The following is a 15,355-nucleotide window of genomic DNA, read 5'->3' as shown; positions in this document are numbered from 1 at the left end:
ATTTTTATACTCCCTCCATATCTCCACTTTTCTCCCTTCAAAGTCCAATCTGCTTTCACAATGATGCGAAATAAATGTAAAGTCTGACCTTTAGGTTCAGAAATTCAAATGTACAAGTATAAGGTGAAAACAGCATAGTTAGAGAGCAGTTTTTTCTGAGGCAAAAACAGTCTGAGGGTTTTAGTGTACCACAAGTTAAATATCATGTTTCAACTTCAATGTAAGGTGACCAAAAAAGCTAATACAATCTTGAGCTTCATTGAAAGATTAGCGTCAAGGACTAGGGAGGTCATAATCCTGCTATATAGTCTGTCTGGGTAAGACCTAGGGTATTTTAACATCTGAATCCCACATTTTAAAAAGGACTTTGACAACTTAGATGACATTTAGAAGAAGGCAATCAGACCACTGAAAGGCCTTGAGTTTTTACTACATGAGAGTTAGTTAAAGGGAATGGGGCCTGAATAATAATAGCTAGGATTTAGATAACATTTAAGGATTGCAAAGCTCAATACAAATACTGTCTCATTTTGTTCTCAATCAATCTCTGGTTATAGATGCCTATGATGATTAGCTCCATTTTATAGATGAAGAAACGTAGGTTTAGAGAGGTCAAGAGACTCAACACAGTCAAGTATCTAAGGCAGGATTTGAACTCTGCTCTTCCTATTGTGGAGTTCCTACCTCAAGGTTCAGCCCACTATCTATTTCACTATGCAGATGCCTCTTTAAAAGAAAGACTTTCTGGGGTAGAAAAATGAGAAGTGACAGAAGTGTACTGCATTCAACTTAGGAGAGATGAACATTTTCACTTAAAAAATTGAGTTTGATTTATGATTTTGTTGATTGTCTGCAATCAACAGAGTGATTGAACTGATGAAGAAAATCTCAATAATGCAAGTTAAACATTAAAATGTGTTGTTGGTACATGTTTTTGAAGAGTCAGTTGTTAAATATTTACTAGTATTTCCCAGGATGAATACAATAATCAGTCTTTGAGTATTTGAAGGGCTGTCAGTTAAATGAAGGTATAGATGTGTTCTGCTTGGCACCAGAAGGCTGAACTAAAACCATGGATAGAAGTTACAAAAAGACAATTTGAGATTTCACTCACACAGACACACACACACACACACACACAAACACACACACACGTCATCATCAATAACAACAACTTCCAAAGTCCAGCTATCAAGGAGTTAGAAATGGGCTGTCCTAGATGTGGTAGTCTCTAAGTCAGTGAACATTTTCAAACAAAAGTTAGATATTTACTTAATGAAAATAATGTAGAAGGCATTTGTCTTCAGGCAAATGTACCAGGTAGCTTCTGAGGTTCTAAACAACTCCGAGATTCTGTAATTCCCCACTAGCAAACCCCATCCCCCCAGCTAAAAATATTCTCTTTCCTCCTCTGTTTTCCTAAAGCACTTTGCCTACACCTCTCCTCTGTTCCTACCACACTTCTGTAAACATTAAGAACATGAACTGGTTGAAGATAAGGGCCATAGTGCCTTTTATCTTGGAATCCCCGGCTAGAAGCTGAATCCTTAAAGTTCAAATGAATTGAAGTTACATTTGTAGGGTCAGCGATAGCCTATGTGCTTATGGGAAATGGGAAAAGGGAGACCTCAATTGTAAAGCAGTAGAACTGAAAAACAAAGCATGAGAGAAAGAGGTCTGAATGTGACTGAGAGCCCTCTTCTCTCACTTTTTTTTTTTTTAACTAAATCAATCATTCTTCTTTGTTGGATGTGTGGGAAAGAATGAATAATATCTGCTCTCATGTTGGATTTGATCCAGTCCTTGAAATTAGTGAAAGAGAATGTACATGGAGCATAGAACCACTGTCAAAATAGCTGAGATTGTTCCTGATCTTTGGGCCAAAGCCCTCATTTATTTTGACCCTCAAGAACCAATTAGCCTAAGGTCATAATGTATCCTTTCTGATTGGTTGCCAAAGGTAGCAACCAGAATTGCCCTGTTTTCTCAAAGAGGACTAGACAGGTTTTTTCCTCAGTTGTGCCCTAAAGTGGAATATTATATGTATGTGCCTAATAAATTATGAATCGCTTTCCCTGGGTTTTAAAAGGGAAATGAAAGAAAAAAGGAGGAGGAGGAAATGTCACCTGAGGCTTAAGTAGGTCCCTTGAGGTTGCCAAACCATAGGCCTTTTTAATGATTCTCTTTTTTTTATTTTTATTTTTTTTTTTTGAGCAGAAACAGAACAAATGATTCCCTCTTAAAACAAGTCAGATCTGTAAAGGGGCTGATGATTCACAAATCTATAAGAGAAGTACAGATATTAGCCTGTTTGTCCATCCCCATTAACCTTCAGAATATTACATGATACCATCTATGTCCAAAGAACAATGGAAGCTTTTTGAAGCTTCATATTTTTTATCTTTGAATCTCAAGCAGCTTTCCTATAATCAGTACTTAATGAATGTTTATCTAAATTAATTACTAGAATTCCAATCCAAAATCCACTCTTCTCCCTTTCATTTTGTTTTTTATTCGTTTATGCTCTTATATGTATTTTGTACTATATAGCCTTTATGTATAGAATTTATCTTAATTATTAGGCTATCATTTCCTTCAGGATGGGGCTGTGATTTATTTCTCTCTTTTCCCCCCAAACTAACATAGAACTTTTACCGGGAATAAACACTTGAGATATGATTCTCACTTCCCTCAACTGTTATTGCTTCCTTCCCTCACAAACAAACAAAACAAAAAATTGCTTTGTATCTATTTTGTATCTGCATGTTATCTAATTTGACAGAATATAAACTTCTTGAAGAAAGAGAGCTTTTGGTCATTTTTGTCTTTGAATGACTGTCTAGCGCCTTTCACAGTCTCTTGCTGATAACATGTGCTTGTGATAAATGCTTGTTAATTGAAGGTTTTCAATTTTATTTTCAATCAATGAAAATCTGCCTTCTCTTCCATCTTTCCTTCCCCACTGAGAAAGCAAGAAAGCAAAACTTGTCATAAATATTAATAATCAACTAAAACAAATTTCCCAATTGGCCATATCCCTCCAAAATATGCCTCAATCTACATTTATCACCTCTCTATCAGAAGGTGGGAAGAATATTTCATCAAGACTACTCTGGAATCTTGATCATTGTATTGATCAGAGTTCCCAAATCTTCAAAACTCTGTGTGTGTGTGTGTGTGTGTGTGTGTGTGTGTGTATACAAATTATATACAAATTGTTCTGTTTTTTCTCACTTTATTCTATATCAGGGCATGTAAGTCTTAACAGATTTCTTTGAAATCCTTCTCTTCATCATTCCTTACTGCACAATAGTATTCCATCACATATATATGCTGTAACTGGTTCAGTCATTCTCCATTTGATGGGCACTCTGTTTCTACTTCTTTACTATTACAAAAAACAGAGCTGTTATAATTGTTTTTGTATATACATATATATATATATATATATATTTTTGTCCCTTTACTCTTTTTGGAATAAAAGGCTAGTGGTGGTATCAATGTGTCAAAGAATGTGTACATTGTAATAGTTTTTTGAGCATTGTTCTAAATTGTTTTCCAAAATGGTTGGATTGTCTCTCAGTTTTTCACATAGTACATTTATGTACCTGTTTTCCCAGTCCCTTCAACATTTGTCATTTTTCTTTTTCTTTTCTTTTGCCAATCTGAAAGGTGTGAAATAGAACTTCATTTCATTAATTATTAATGATTTTGAGCATTTTTTCATATGGATATTATAGTGTGGATTTTTTTTTTTTTTGAAAACTGTGTCCATCCATGTCCCTTAACCACTTACTGAGTGGAGATGACTCTAATTCTTATAAATTTAAATCAGTTCCTGTACATACTAGAAATGAAACCTTTACAGAGAAATTTGCTGCAAAGATTTTCTTTATTTACCTGCTTCTCTTCTACTTTTAGCTGCATTGCTTTGTACAGAAACTTTTAAAATTTTATGTAATTGAGAATATCTATTTTATTTTCTGTAATCCTTTTTTACTTCATGATTCTTCATGAACTCTCCCTTCATCCATATATCTGACAGATAAGTTATCTTCCTTGCTCCTGTAATTTGTGGTGTCTTCCTATCTCTAAATCACATATCCAATTTGGAGTTTATCTTAGTATAAAAGTATCAGATATTGGTTTATACCTAATTCCTACCAGAATGTTGGGGTTGTTTCTTTTTTATACTTTTTGTCAAATAGTGAGCTCTTACTCTGAGATATTTGGGACTTGGCAAACATTTCTGTGCTTGTTTGTATCTTATTACATACCCAGTTTGTACCGTTGATCAACTTTTTTCTTTTTAACCAATACCAAATTGTTCTGATGATTACTACTCTGTAGTATGGATTGAGATCTAGTACTGCTAAGCCCTCTTTCCATTTAAAAAAATTATATCCCTTGAAATTCTTACCCTCTTGTTTCTTCAGATGAGTTTGGCAGTGATTTTTTAGCACTACAAAGTAATTATTTGGTAATTTGATTGGTATAGCACCGAGTAAATGAATTAATTTTTATAATATTGTCATTTTTATTATATTAACTCAGCCTACTCCTAGGCAAGTAATATCTTTCTAATTGCTCAGGTCTGTCTTTGTGCAAAAATATTTTGTATTTGTATTTATATAGCTCCTGTGTGGGTCTTGGCAGGTAGATTCCCAAGTCGTTAATACTTCTTGTAATTATTTCAAATTGATTTTTTTCTCTTTTTGCTTCTTGCTGGATTTTGTTAATAATATGCAGATATACTAATGATTTATATGAGTTTATTTAATATCCTACAACTTTGTAGAACTTAATTATTTCAATTAGTTTTTTAGTTGACTCTCTAGGGTTTTCTAACTATAAACCATATCATCAGCAAAAAAGCAATAATTTTTTTTGCCCTATGCTTATTCCCTCAATCTCTTTTCTAGTGTTTTTTTTTTAAATCACAAACTAGTATTTCTATCACTAGATTGGAATAGACTCCAATCTTACTGGAAAGGTCTTTAGTTTTTCCCTATTATAAATCATGCTGACTTTTTGTCTTAAAGAGGGATCATTTATCACATTAAGGAAAGTTCTTTTTAGTCCTATGCCTTCTAGTGACCAGAAAAAAACAAAAATAGGAATGGGTTTCTATCTTGTCAAAATCTTTTTTTCTCTATCTATTGTTATAGACATATATAATTTTGTTGCTCTTATATGTTGATTAATTGATCAATTGAGTGGAATTTAATTTCTCCCATCAGAATGGAAACCCAGATGTCTCCTTCTTTGCACCAGACTGTATCCACCCAAATCAGAAATTCCACTCGCAGCTGTCCAGAGCCCTTTGGAACAATATGGTAAAAGACCAGGGTGCTTATATTTACACCAAAGTTGGGCAAGTTTATGACATTAAATCTCTAGTCTTTCCCCAAGGTCTGTGCAAAGGAGCCTTCTTATTCTTACCCTTCCATTGCAGATAAGAAACCAGAGTCTCAGAGGGATATAATGATTACCACTTGGGGCACACTACAAGTCAGAGAAAGAATAGAGATGATATTTCAGATTTCCCAAGTCTATTGGTCATCATGTGACTAGAGAATTCTCCAATACTGTGAGATCTGGAATCTCACTGATATTAATTACTATTCTTACAAACAATGCCCATCCCAATCCATCCATGTCTGCCCATCCTAGTGGGAATGGTAGCTTACTAGAGGGGCCAAAATATAGACTCTGGATTCAGAGAACTTAGGTTGAATGCCTAGGTTTTTTACTGGGACACATTTGTATGCTCACTGGGTTTCAGTTTCCTCATCTATAACATGAGGGCATTGTAAGTTGATTGCATTTGAGATCACTTCTTACTCTAAATCTGTGATCTCATGATCCAGCAATCTTCCCATTGGTTCATCACTGTGGACCCACTTACCATACTATATTGTTTTTTTGTTTTTTTTTTACTAGGTCAGGCATTCTTAACCTGGAGTCCATGAACTTAAAAAAAATACATTTTGATTACTATTTTCAATATAAATGGTTTCCTTTATATTATGTATTTTATTGTATGCATTTAAAATCTTAATTTTGAGTAAGTGCCCATAGGCTTCATCAAACTGTCGAAAGGAATTACATATTTTTTTGAAACAAAAATAGATGAAGAACTCCTGCCTTAGACATCTGACCTTGGATACCTCTGAACACATGAGTTCACATGATTGAACACTAACATTTTTTGTGATATGTACAATAAATAAGAACGCACTATCATTTATATGAGAAGAGAAAGTATGCAATCTGGCCTCAGTGACTGAAATGGAAATGTAGTATTGCTGGTAGACATTTCTCAATGGAAGAGGGCTAGAAGAAGAGAGAATTTGGAGCTCAAGTTTTTTTGTTGTTTTTTTTTTTTTTTAATGAATGTCAAAAATTAATAAATATTTTTTAAGTGCTGGATATTGAATTAGAAAGTGCAGGTTTGAATCCCAAGTCTGCTACCTTCTTCCAAGCTGAATGATCTTGTACAATTCGAACCTGAGACTCAGTGTCCTCATCTATAAACTGAAGGGGTCAGACTAGATGACCTGTTATAATTCAGTAGTTTTGGTTATGTCCAACTTTTCATCACTCCATGGACCATACTGTTCATGGGGTTTTTTTTTGGCAAAGATACTGAAATGGTTTGTCATTTCTTTCTCTAGTTTATTAAAACAAATAAAGATTAAAAATCTTGCTCAAAGTCAAATAGCTAGTAAGTGTCTGTTGCAAGATTTAAATTCAGATCTTCCTGACTCTAGGACCAGTGCTCTATTCACTGAGCCACTTAGTATCTCTGAATATTATATAGTAATTCTTAATCCTTTATTGTCATGCACTGATTTGTCAGACTGGTGAAGTCTTTAGACTCTCAGAAGATGTTTTTAAATGTATAAAATAAAATACATGAGATTACAAAGAAAGTCAATTCTATCAAAATGCTAATATCACATATTAAAAAAAAAAGTTCACCAATTCCAGATGAAGAACCTCCCTTCTGGGCTGGATACAACTGGATTGATTTTGTTTGGGAGCCCAACCTTAAAGACCTTGGAAATTCTTGGAAGAACCCTCTACCTGGGATGGGGCCAGTGATTGTCAGAGGATACAAATCCACTTATCTCTACTACAGCTTCTGTTTTTCTTTATAGCTTCAACCAGTAGGGAAGAAGATGAATTTCCTGGATTTGGCAGCAAACACACCTCTACTGTGTCCAACCCAGGTAATGAAGCTCTTTCTTGCAACTTCCTATAGGGATTATAGTTGTGACCTTTCTCTTAAACTGATCTCCTTCATCTGTTTTATCTCAATCCCTTTTACAGTTAGACACTGCCAATATCCATTTCCTTAGTTTTGCCTTTTTCATTTAATTGGGGAAAGTTGCTTGGAGATGTTGATATTTGAGATGGGTCCTCAAACAGTTTGCTTGAGGGAGTGTTAAGTATAGCTTTGGAAATGGGAGAATAGGGCCAAAGAAATTTAAGAGATGATTACAATGATCCAGGGAATGTGAACAGAAAAAAAAAGTCCAAAAAAAAAAAAAAAATCTTTGACAAGTAATGTGATGCGATAAGAGAATTTGTCCAGAAAGCTCTTTGCAAGAATGATTGAAAGATAAAGAACCAAACATTTGGAGGAGTAATTTGGGAGCAAAATACCAAAAAATCACTTAGTAAACCCTAGTGATGTGCCATCATTTCTAGGAAAGAGAAATGGAGTCTGGGAGAGTTCTTGTTTTTTTTTGTTTTTTGTTTGTTTGTTTGTTTGTTTGTTTTTTTGTTTGTTTTGTTTTAATCAAGAGTGGAAATGAAAGAGGAAAGAACTGAAGAACTATGCAGAGAAAAACCAGCAGGTTGGAAACAATCCATCCCTATAAAAGACAAGCATTTGAGCAATGACTCAAAGACTGGTTTTGAAATGGAGGTGGATTGAAATTTGAAATTCACAGTGTTTCCAGCTTTCCCAAGTAGTTTGCCTCTCTTAGCTTAATTAAAAAAAAAAATTTAGGCCAAATCCGAGTGTTGTTAAGAGATAGGAACTTGTGATACAATAGAAAAATGAATGGACTTTGGAATCCAAGGACCTTGGTTTCAATCTCAGTTCTGTGACTATGGGCAAATTACTTCAGCCAGTCAATCAACAAACCATTCAGAAGCACTGCATTCATGAAGCCTAGTGCTAAGTTTTGGGGATACAAAAAAGGCAAAAGATAGTCCCTGGTGTCAAGGAACTTACACTCTAATGGGAGAGACAGCATGCAAACAAACACAAACAAAGCAAACAGCATACAGAATAATTGGGAAATAATTAACAGAGAGAAATCATTGGAATTAAGGTAAATTAGGGAAAGTTTCCAATAAAAGATGAGATTTTAATTGAGACTTAAAGCCAAAAGGGCAATAGGCAGAGGGGAGGAAGAAGAATCACTTTATCTAGACCATAATTTTATGTAAAATGAAAGTCTTAATAAGGTAGAGAAAGAGGTAATAGTTGTGGATTTTACTACCCTATTGAGTGGATAGAGGATTGGACTAGGAGCTAAATCTTTGGAGTCAGTCAGTCAATGAGCATTTACTTTACACTTACTCTGTGTCAGGTACTTAGCTAAACATTGAGGATTCACAGAAAGGTAAAAACATTCTTTATCCTCAAGCAGTTCACATTCTAATGCAAATCACTATCAATAAGATATGTATAGTACAAGTGGTCTTTCTGGCTGGACTGTAGTCCTCCCCTTTTCTTTGCAAGTTCAGCCAGAAGCTCTGTCTGGGCTCTGCTTCCCCTCCACCATCTTGAGTGAGAACAGGTTGAACAAAAAAGTTTCAGTTTTTACCTTTGCCACACATACAATGTCTGGCATTGTGCAATTATTGTCTCCAAAAGAGGTATGATAATAGAGTCACAGAAGAGAGTCATCATTTAGTCCATATTTAACCAATATTTTCTTTACCATCTATCCTCATTTTATCCTAACAATAGCCCTATAAGTTAGAGGCTATTATCTTCATTTTATAGATTAAAAAGCACCTGAGACTGAAAGAGATTGACTTGCTCAGGATCACATAGCTAATAAGAGTCTGGGATTGGATTTGAACTTGGATCTTCTTGACTCCAGGCCCAGTGCTCTATGCACATCCTTCCATGCACAGAGTACTTACAATCTCCATGTCATCTTCAGCTGATCACTCTCTCTCATCCGTATGTCTCCCTCTGTGTCTCACATCGAATCCCTTCATTCCATTTGTAGATAACCACCCTACTTTATCCTGGGAACTTGCTGCTTTCCAGAGCAGGCAGTTTTTGAGGAGACCCTACTGAGCTTAAGCAATGATCCCAAGATAGTCATTCTGCCTGAGTGTAGTAAAGGCATTGGTCAGTAAGCAATACCTTTGCCTTTCTAGGCAATCTTTATAATCTTCACTACTGGTGGGAAGAGGAGATCCTCCTTCTAGGAGTTTACTGGGATAAACCATCCCTAATGGCTGATATTTAATTTAGGTTTGCATAACACTTTATCAACATGATCTCATTTGAACCTCACAACAACCCTGAGAGATAGGTACTATAAATCTTATATGGGGTCTTATAAAAAACTGAGACCCCCAAATTAAGTAACTTGCCCATGATGATCACTAGTGACAAAGGTAGGATTTAAACTGGACTTCGTTAACTCAAGTTTTCCCTGTCCCCATCCCCCCCCATCTATTTGAAAGACAACATACTCATTCCTCTTCCCTCAGATGAACAAGTCCAAGACTACAAAGTAGGATGGGCACATCCTCCTTCCATTAACCTATAGAGGTCCCTTTTCGAGATGTGTGGTTGCTAAGCAACTCTGGAATCCTTTCCAAGATGGTCCATCTCTTGGCAAGCACATCTTTTGCTACATAAGACAACTCACTTTGCCAGCCGTGGGCTCCATCTGCTCCATTCCTCTGTGACTTAAAGCTATATAAATCTGCATGTGTGTTAGGAGGCCAGGCAGCAGACATTTTAAATGGAACCAAATCTAAACATAGAGGTAACCGGACCTGAACAGGGATAGGAGAATAGGAAGAGTTCTTTCATTCCCTTCCCTCCCCCTAATCAATCTGTAGATGTGTTCCACTTGTGTCAGGTAGAATGGCTATTTCTAAAGTACTTTATGTTGGACAGCTTTTTAAAAGTTAAAGTTTAAAATCCTTTCTTAGATTTTCTATATACAGTAGTGGCCATCCTATGAAACATGCAAGGAGATAGATCTAGGGCTACATCACATCTGCCTCTTCCAGGAATACATGCTCTGAATGGAGCACTATTCATGATATGCTATTTTCCCCCAGCCACCAAACGTGCTGAGCACAAATCCCCAGAATTGGCCAGGGCACAGATCTATTCTCACACTTATCCCCATGGGAACTCTATAAAATGACCACCATTGCACATAGATGGTTCTTCTAGAAAAGCTTGGATTGACTTCCTTGTGAGAAGGCCTTGGTCCCTGTAGATCTTGAGAGTTGTACTTCCCTGTTTTATCAAGAAAGGAAAATAATTCAAGATCAGAGAAACAGAAAAAGAATGAGACAGAGTGGTACAGACACGGAGATAAATAGAGAAAGGCAGAGAGGTACAGACAGAGACAAACAGAGAGAGTGATGAAAGGATGCCCTCTTGTCAATTCAAATTCATTGTGCCCTTTATTTTCCTCTCAAAATCAACTCCACTCCTTGTATGACTCTATATTTTTATTAATAAGACTATCTTCCCAGAGTAACACATTCTTGCAAGACACTACAATCACAGAATTCACAGCAGGAATGTTTTAGAGATAAACTCAGAGGTGTGTGTGTGTGTGTGTGTGTGTGTGTAGATGAGTGGAAGAGAATCAAATTCTGGGAAAAAGGAAGTGGAGAAAGAGAGATAGTGTTCCTCTGTGCAATACAATTTTAGCTCAGCAGTCCATTAGAGTTTTTCTTCATCATAGAGTAAACTAACAAGAAATAGTATAAGAATACTTGTGCATTTTTTAAAATGGGGAGGGAAGAAGTCCCACCATCATGCATTTCTAGAAGCAAGCTCCCCCATACTCTGTGTGGACATTATTTGTGTGACCCCTAAAAACTATTCCTTCGTTGCCTGTTTTGTCTGTTATTCCTAATATACTGGTTACCCTGGCTGGAAACTTCAGTCACCTTAACCCAAACAAATTCCTCAATTTGGATTTTAAAGTCCTTTACGATCTCTTCTCCCTACTCTTGCCCATAGAAGAAAATCAAGAATTATTTTATTATTGTCTTTGTTTAATATAAGCTTATTAATTGACTGGCCTCTCATATCTAATTCATTGTCAGTCATTGAGTCACAAATTGTTGTTGACTTATGCCTGACTATCTGTAAGTCCCTTTGGGGTTTTCTTGAAAAAGAAACTAGAGTAGTTTGCCATTTCCTTCTCCAGCTCATTTTACAGATGAGGAAACTGAGGCAAACAGTGTGAAGTGGCTTGCCCAGGATCACATAGCTAATAAGTGTCTGAGGATGGATTTGAACTCAGGTCCTCCTGCCAGACTGGCATTCTATTCTCTTGCTGCTCTGGAATCAAGAAGAGTTATATTTATTAAATATGAACTACTGCCAATCATTCTACTAATTGCTTAAGAAAGAAAGGTAAAACTTATTCCTGCCCTCAAGAAGTGATTCTTCTTGCCTCAAGTCTCTCAGCCTCTCTTTTTTTATTCCATTCCATTCTATACTACTACAATGATCCAGGATTCTCTTACCTTACTTTTGATCTTCTGCAAGAGCTTTCTAGATGATTTCCTTGATACCACACTTTTCCTTTCTAGGCCATGTACCTGGTTACTATTCCTATAAAGCACTTTATTCCTCATTTTCTACCTCTACTCAAAGCCCTTTAATGGTTTTTCACCCTGTATGTAGTAAGGTCCTTGAGCAAAACCACTTATGAAATGGAGGGAGGGGCAGGAAAGAAGTACCCTAAATGTTAGGAAACTGTCACTTGTAATGAATGACACATGCTCCATGTCCTGGGCTACCAGGTCCAGTGCCTTTTCTACCCTTCTTCAAGAAACTAGATAGATAGATGATAGAAAGATACATGATGGAGGAACATAAAGATAGATACATGATGGATAAATGGAAAGAAAGAAAGGAAGGAAGATAGATAGATAGATGGATAATTATATTGAGTGCTTAGTATCCCCTAGTCCAATCTTTCTCAGAGTAGTGCTCAGTGTAAAGCTGGGACATCCAATCCTCCTTCTCCCAAGCACATTTCTACCTTCCCTTTCTCTCACCATCTCCCTCTGTCTTTCAGCTTCTATTTTCCTCACCCTCAGCCTCTCTCTTCTCCTCAACCTCTCTCATCCAAACTCTCAGGATCAGCCTCTTCAAACTTAGCTCAATTTTTTTGGGGGGGAGGGGAGAGAGGGATGAGGGCTTATTTTTATATTCTCAACACAGCACAGTGCCTAAAATAGTAATAATATATGCTATTTCTGCCTATTTAGACTGATCCTCCTTGGGAGGATAATAACATATCAATAATAACTGACACTTTGTAGTACTTTAAGATTGGCAAAGCATTTTACATTCATGGTCCCATTTGAGTCTCAAACTGAGGTAGTCACTATAGATATTATAATACCCATTTTACAGGTAAGAAAATTGAGTTTTAAAGAAGTTAATTAACCTACCCTTTTCCACAAAGCTAGTAAATATTAGAGGCAGAATTTTTAAAAATATAATATTTATTTTTCTTCAATTACACGTTAATTCAACATCTATCCCTCCCTTCTCCCCTTCCTGAGACTTCAGTAATCTGGTTATATATGTACAATCATGTAAAGCATTTTCATATTAGTTATTTTGCATAAGAAGACTCAAATAACAAAAAGAATAAAAGAAAAAAGTGAGTAAAAAATACACATTCTTTAGTCTGTATTCATATAATATCAGTTCTGTCTCTGGAGGCAGATACTACACTTTATTATTAATTCTTTGGGATTGTCTTGGATCATTGTATTTCTGAGAATAGTTAAATCATTCACAATTCTTCAAAATATAACATTTCTGTTATTGTGCATGATATTCTCCTGATTCTGCTTACTTCAGTTTGCATCTGTTCATATAAATCTTTTCAGGTTTTTTTTGAAATCAGCCCACTTGTCATTTCATGACACAATAATATTTCCTCACAATTGTAAAACACAGCTTGTTTAGTCATTCCCCCAATTGATGGGCATCAGTTTCCAATTCTTAGCCATCACAAAAAGAGCTGCTATAAATATTTTTGTCCAAATATGTCCTTTTCCTTTTTTATATCTTTCCCTAGTAATGGTATTGCCGGGTCAAAGGGCATATACAGTTTTATAGCCCCAGAGACAGAATTTTCACTTCAACTTTCCTAATTTGAAGTTCAGCAAGGGATCCACTTTTTCTACTACACTACACCTTATTGGGCCCATTCCAGAAGTCTTTCCTCTTGAAAGAAGCTGCCAGTATTTGCACTCATTTCACAGGCAGAGCCTTTGAGAACTCTGAGTCCCCAGCGTGTTTCTCTTTGCTTCTGAAATAAAATGTAAGCATTTCTGTTTGGCACTTAAATCCCTTCTCAATCTGGCTCCAAGCTCCTCTTTCCAGCTTTAATGGTGTGACTCCCTTTCATGTATTCTGCTTTCTAGCCAAACTGGCTTCCTTGCTATTTCCCACATATATCATTCCGTCTCTGTGCTTCATGGTTGAAATGTACTCTTTTCACTTCTACCTCTTAGAATCCTTGGCTTCCTTAAAGGCTCAATTCAATGGCCAGCTCCCACTCCAGGTCTTTTCCTGATTAACCCGGCTGTTTTCCCCTGCTCTCAATTAGTACTTTTTTTTCTTTCTATTTTATATATGCCTATCTGTGGAAATGTTCATTCCCCTTCTCCTAATAGAAAGAAATATCAAGTACAGACACTATTTCATTTTTTTAAATGTCCCCAAGGCCTAGTACAATGCTTGGTAGACAGTAGGCAACCTAATAAATGCTTGTTGAATAAATAATGAGGCCTTGGAGAAAAACCTCAATGAAGGAAGAATTAATTATTTTTAGATCATAATTTTTTATGTATTTCTTTCAAATAAAAAAAAAAGTTGCTACCTCAAAAATAATCAGAGAATAGAACACAGAATTATAGCAGTACTGGAAAGAAAACAGTTCTCTGTCCACCAAATGAGAATCATAAGACCATAGATTTAGACCCCTTGCCTATGGTCACATAGCCAGTACATGTTCAAGGCAACACTTGAATCAGTTGTCTTGATTCCAAAGCCAGCTCTCTATCTACTTCTCCATTCTCTACTTCTCCAGTAAGGCAGCTATACACAGATATAGAAGCAAGAGGAAACCTATGGGATAGATATACTAATAATAACTAGTATCACATCCTATTAGAGTGAGTAAGGGGGTGGGAGCAGATTTTGGATCTCAGCACGTAGTTCTTTTAGAGGCAGAAGGTCTCACCGTGCTTCCTTAGGGGTTCAGCGTTAGGGTAGAAGGTGTCTTGAAAATAAATAAATCTCCAACCCCCAAATACCCCAAGACCTTGCTATGCATTCTATATTAAATAATCTTTCTGCACTGATGAACCATTTCCTGCAATGTGAAAGGATCTCCTGTCCTTCTTGTATTACATTTTTAGAATAGATTTCTTTTAAAGACATTATGAACATAACAGAAAGAGATGGAGACATGTTAAGTTTTGTGAATGGAGCCTTCACTCTGGCATGTACAAAATGAAATTTTTAAGCCCTCTTATTGTAAAACACTAAACCAAAACTGTTAAGTAAAAACCCTCTAGAATGAATGAAATTCTCTCTATAAAAGTTCAGGGTATTTTCATAGCTAGGAAGGTGCCAGCAAACAAGAAGGGTTTGAAGATTAAGGAGAGAGAAAAGATTGAAAGAAATTCTTCAAGACTCAGTTCAGACACCATTTCCTACAGGAGGCTTTTTCTGGTCTCCTTCTCATCTCCATCCCAATAAACTATTGATATCTACTCTATCCCTCAAAAGTACTCTACTCCTTTGTAACACCCAGTATATATCTATATATGCATTGTTTTCCCATTAAAATATAAGCTAATCAGCAAGCATTTAGTAATCATCCAATATGCCCAAATAGTGCTAAATTTGCAGTTAAAAGTGAAAAAGTCCTTGCCCTGAAAGATTTTATAATCTATGGATCTATCTAATCTATGGATCTACATTAATAAATATAACATCTCCCCCAAATCTGAGCATACTCAGTCTTTTGGCATAACCGGTATATAAGGAATATAGACAAAATAAATAAAAGGAAGTGGG

The 15,355-nt window shown here is 36.0% G+C and overlaps 1 protein-coding gene across 1 annotated transcript in view; it reads left to right on the top strand.

The window, feature by feature from the left end:
* PLB1 (phospholipase B1) overlaps positions 1-15,355 on the top strand; it is a 208,047-nt gene that overhangs the window by 141,058 nt on the left and 51,634 nt on the right. Inside the window, exons 42-43 of the mRNA XM_031951326.1 lie at positions 5,241-5,336; positions 7,164-7,235. Of these exons, the coding sequence (XP_031807186.1) occupies positions 5,241-5,336; positions 7,164-7,235 (168 nt within the window). The remainder of the gene's footprint in view (positions 1-5,240; positions 5,337-7,163; positions 7,236-15,355) is intronic.

Source organism: Sarcophilus harrisii, chromosome 2, assembly GCF_902635505.1.
Source record: "Sarcophilus harrisii chromosome 2, mSarHar1.11, whole genome shotgun sequence".
NCBI classification, from domain to species: domain Eukaryota; kingdom Metazoa; phylum Chordata; class Mammalia; order Dasyuromorphia; family Dasyuridae; genus Sarcophilus; species Sarcophilus harrisii.
The sequence above is the reverse complement of the archived record's forward strand: the minus strand, read 5'-3'. Positions and strand labels throughout refer to the sequence as shown.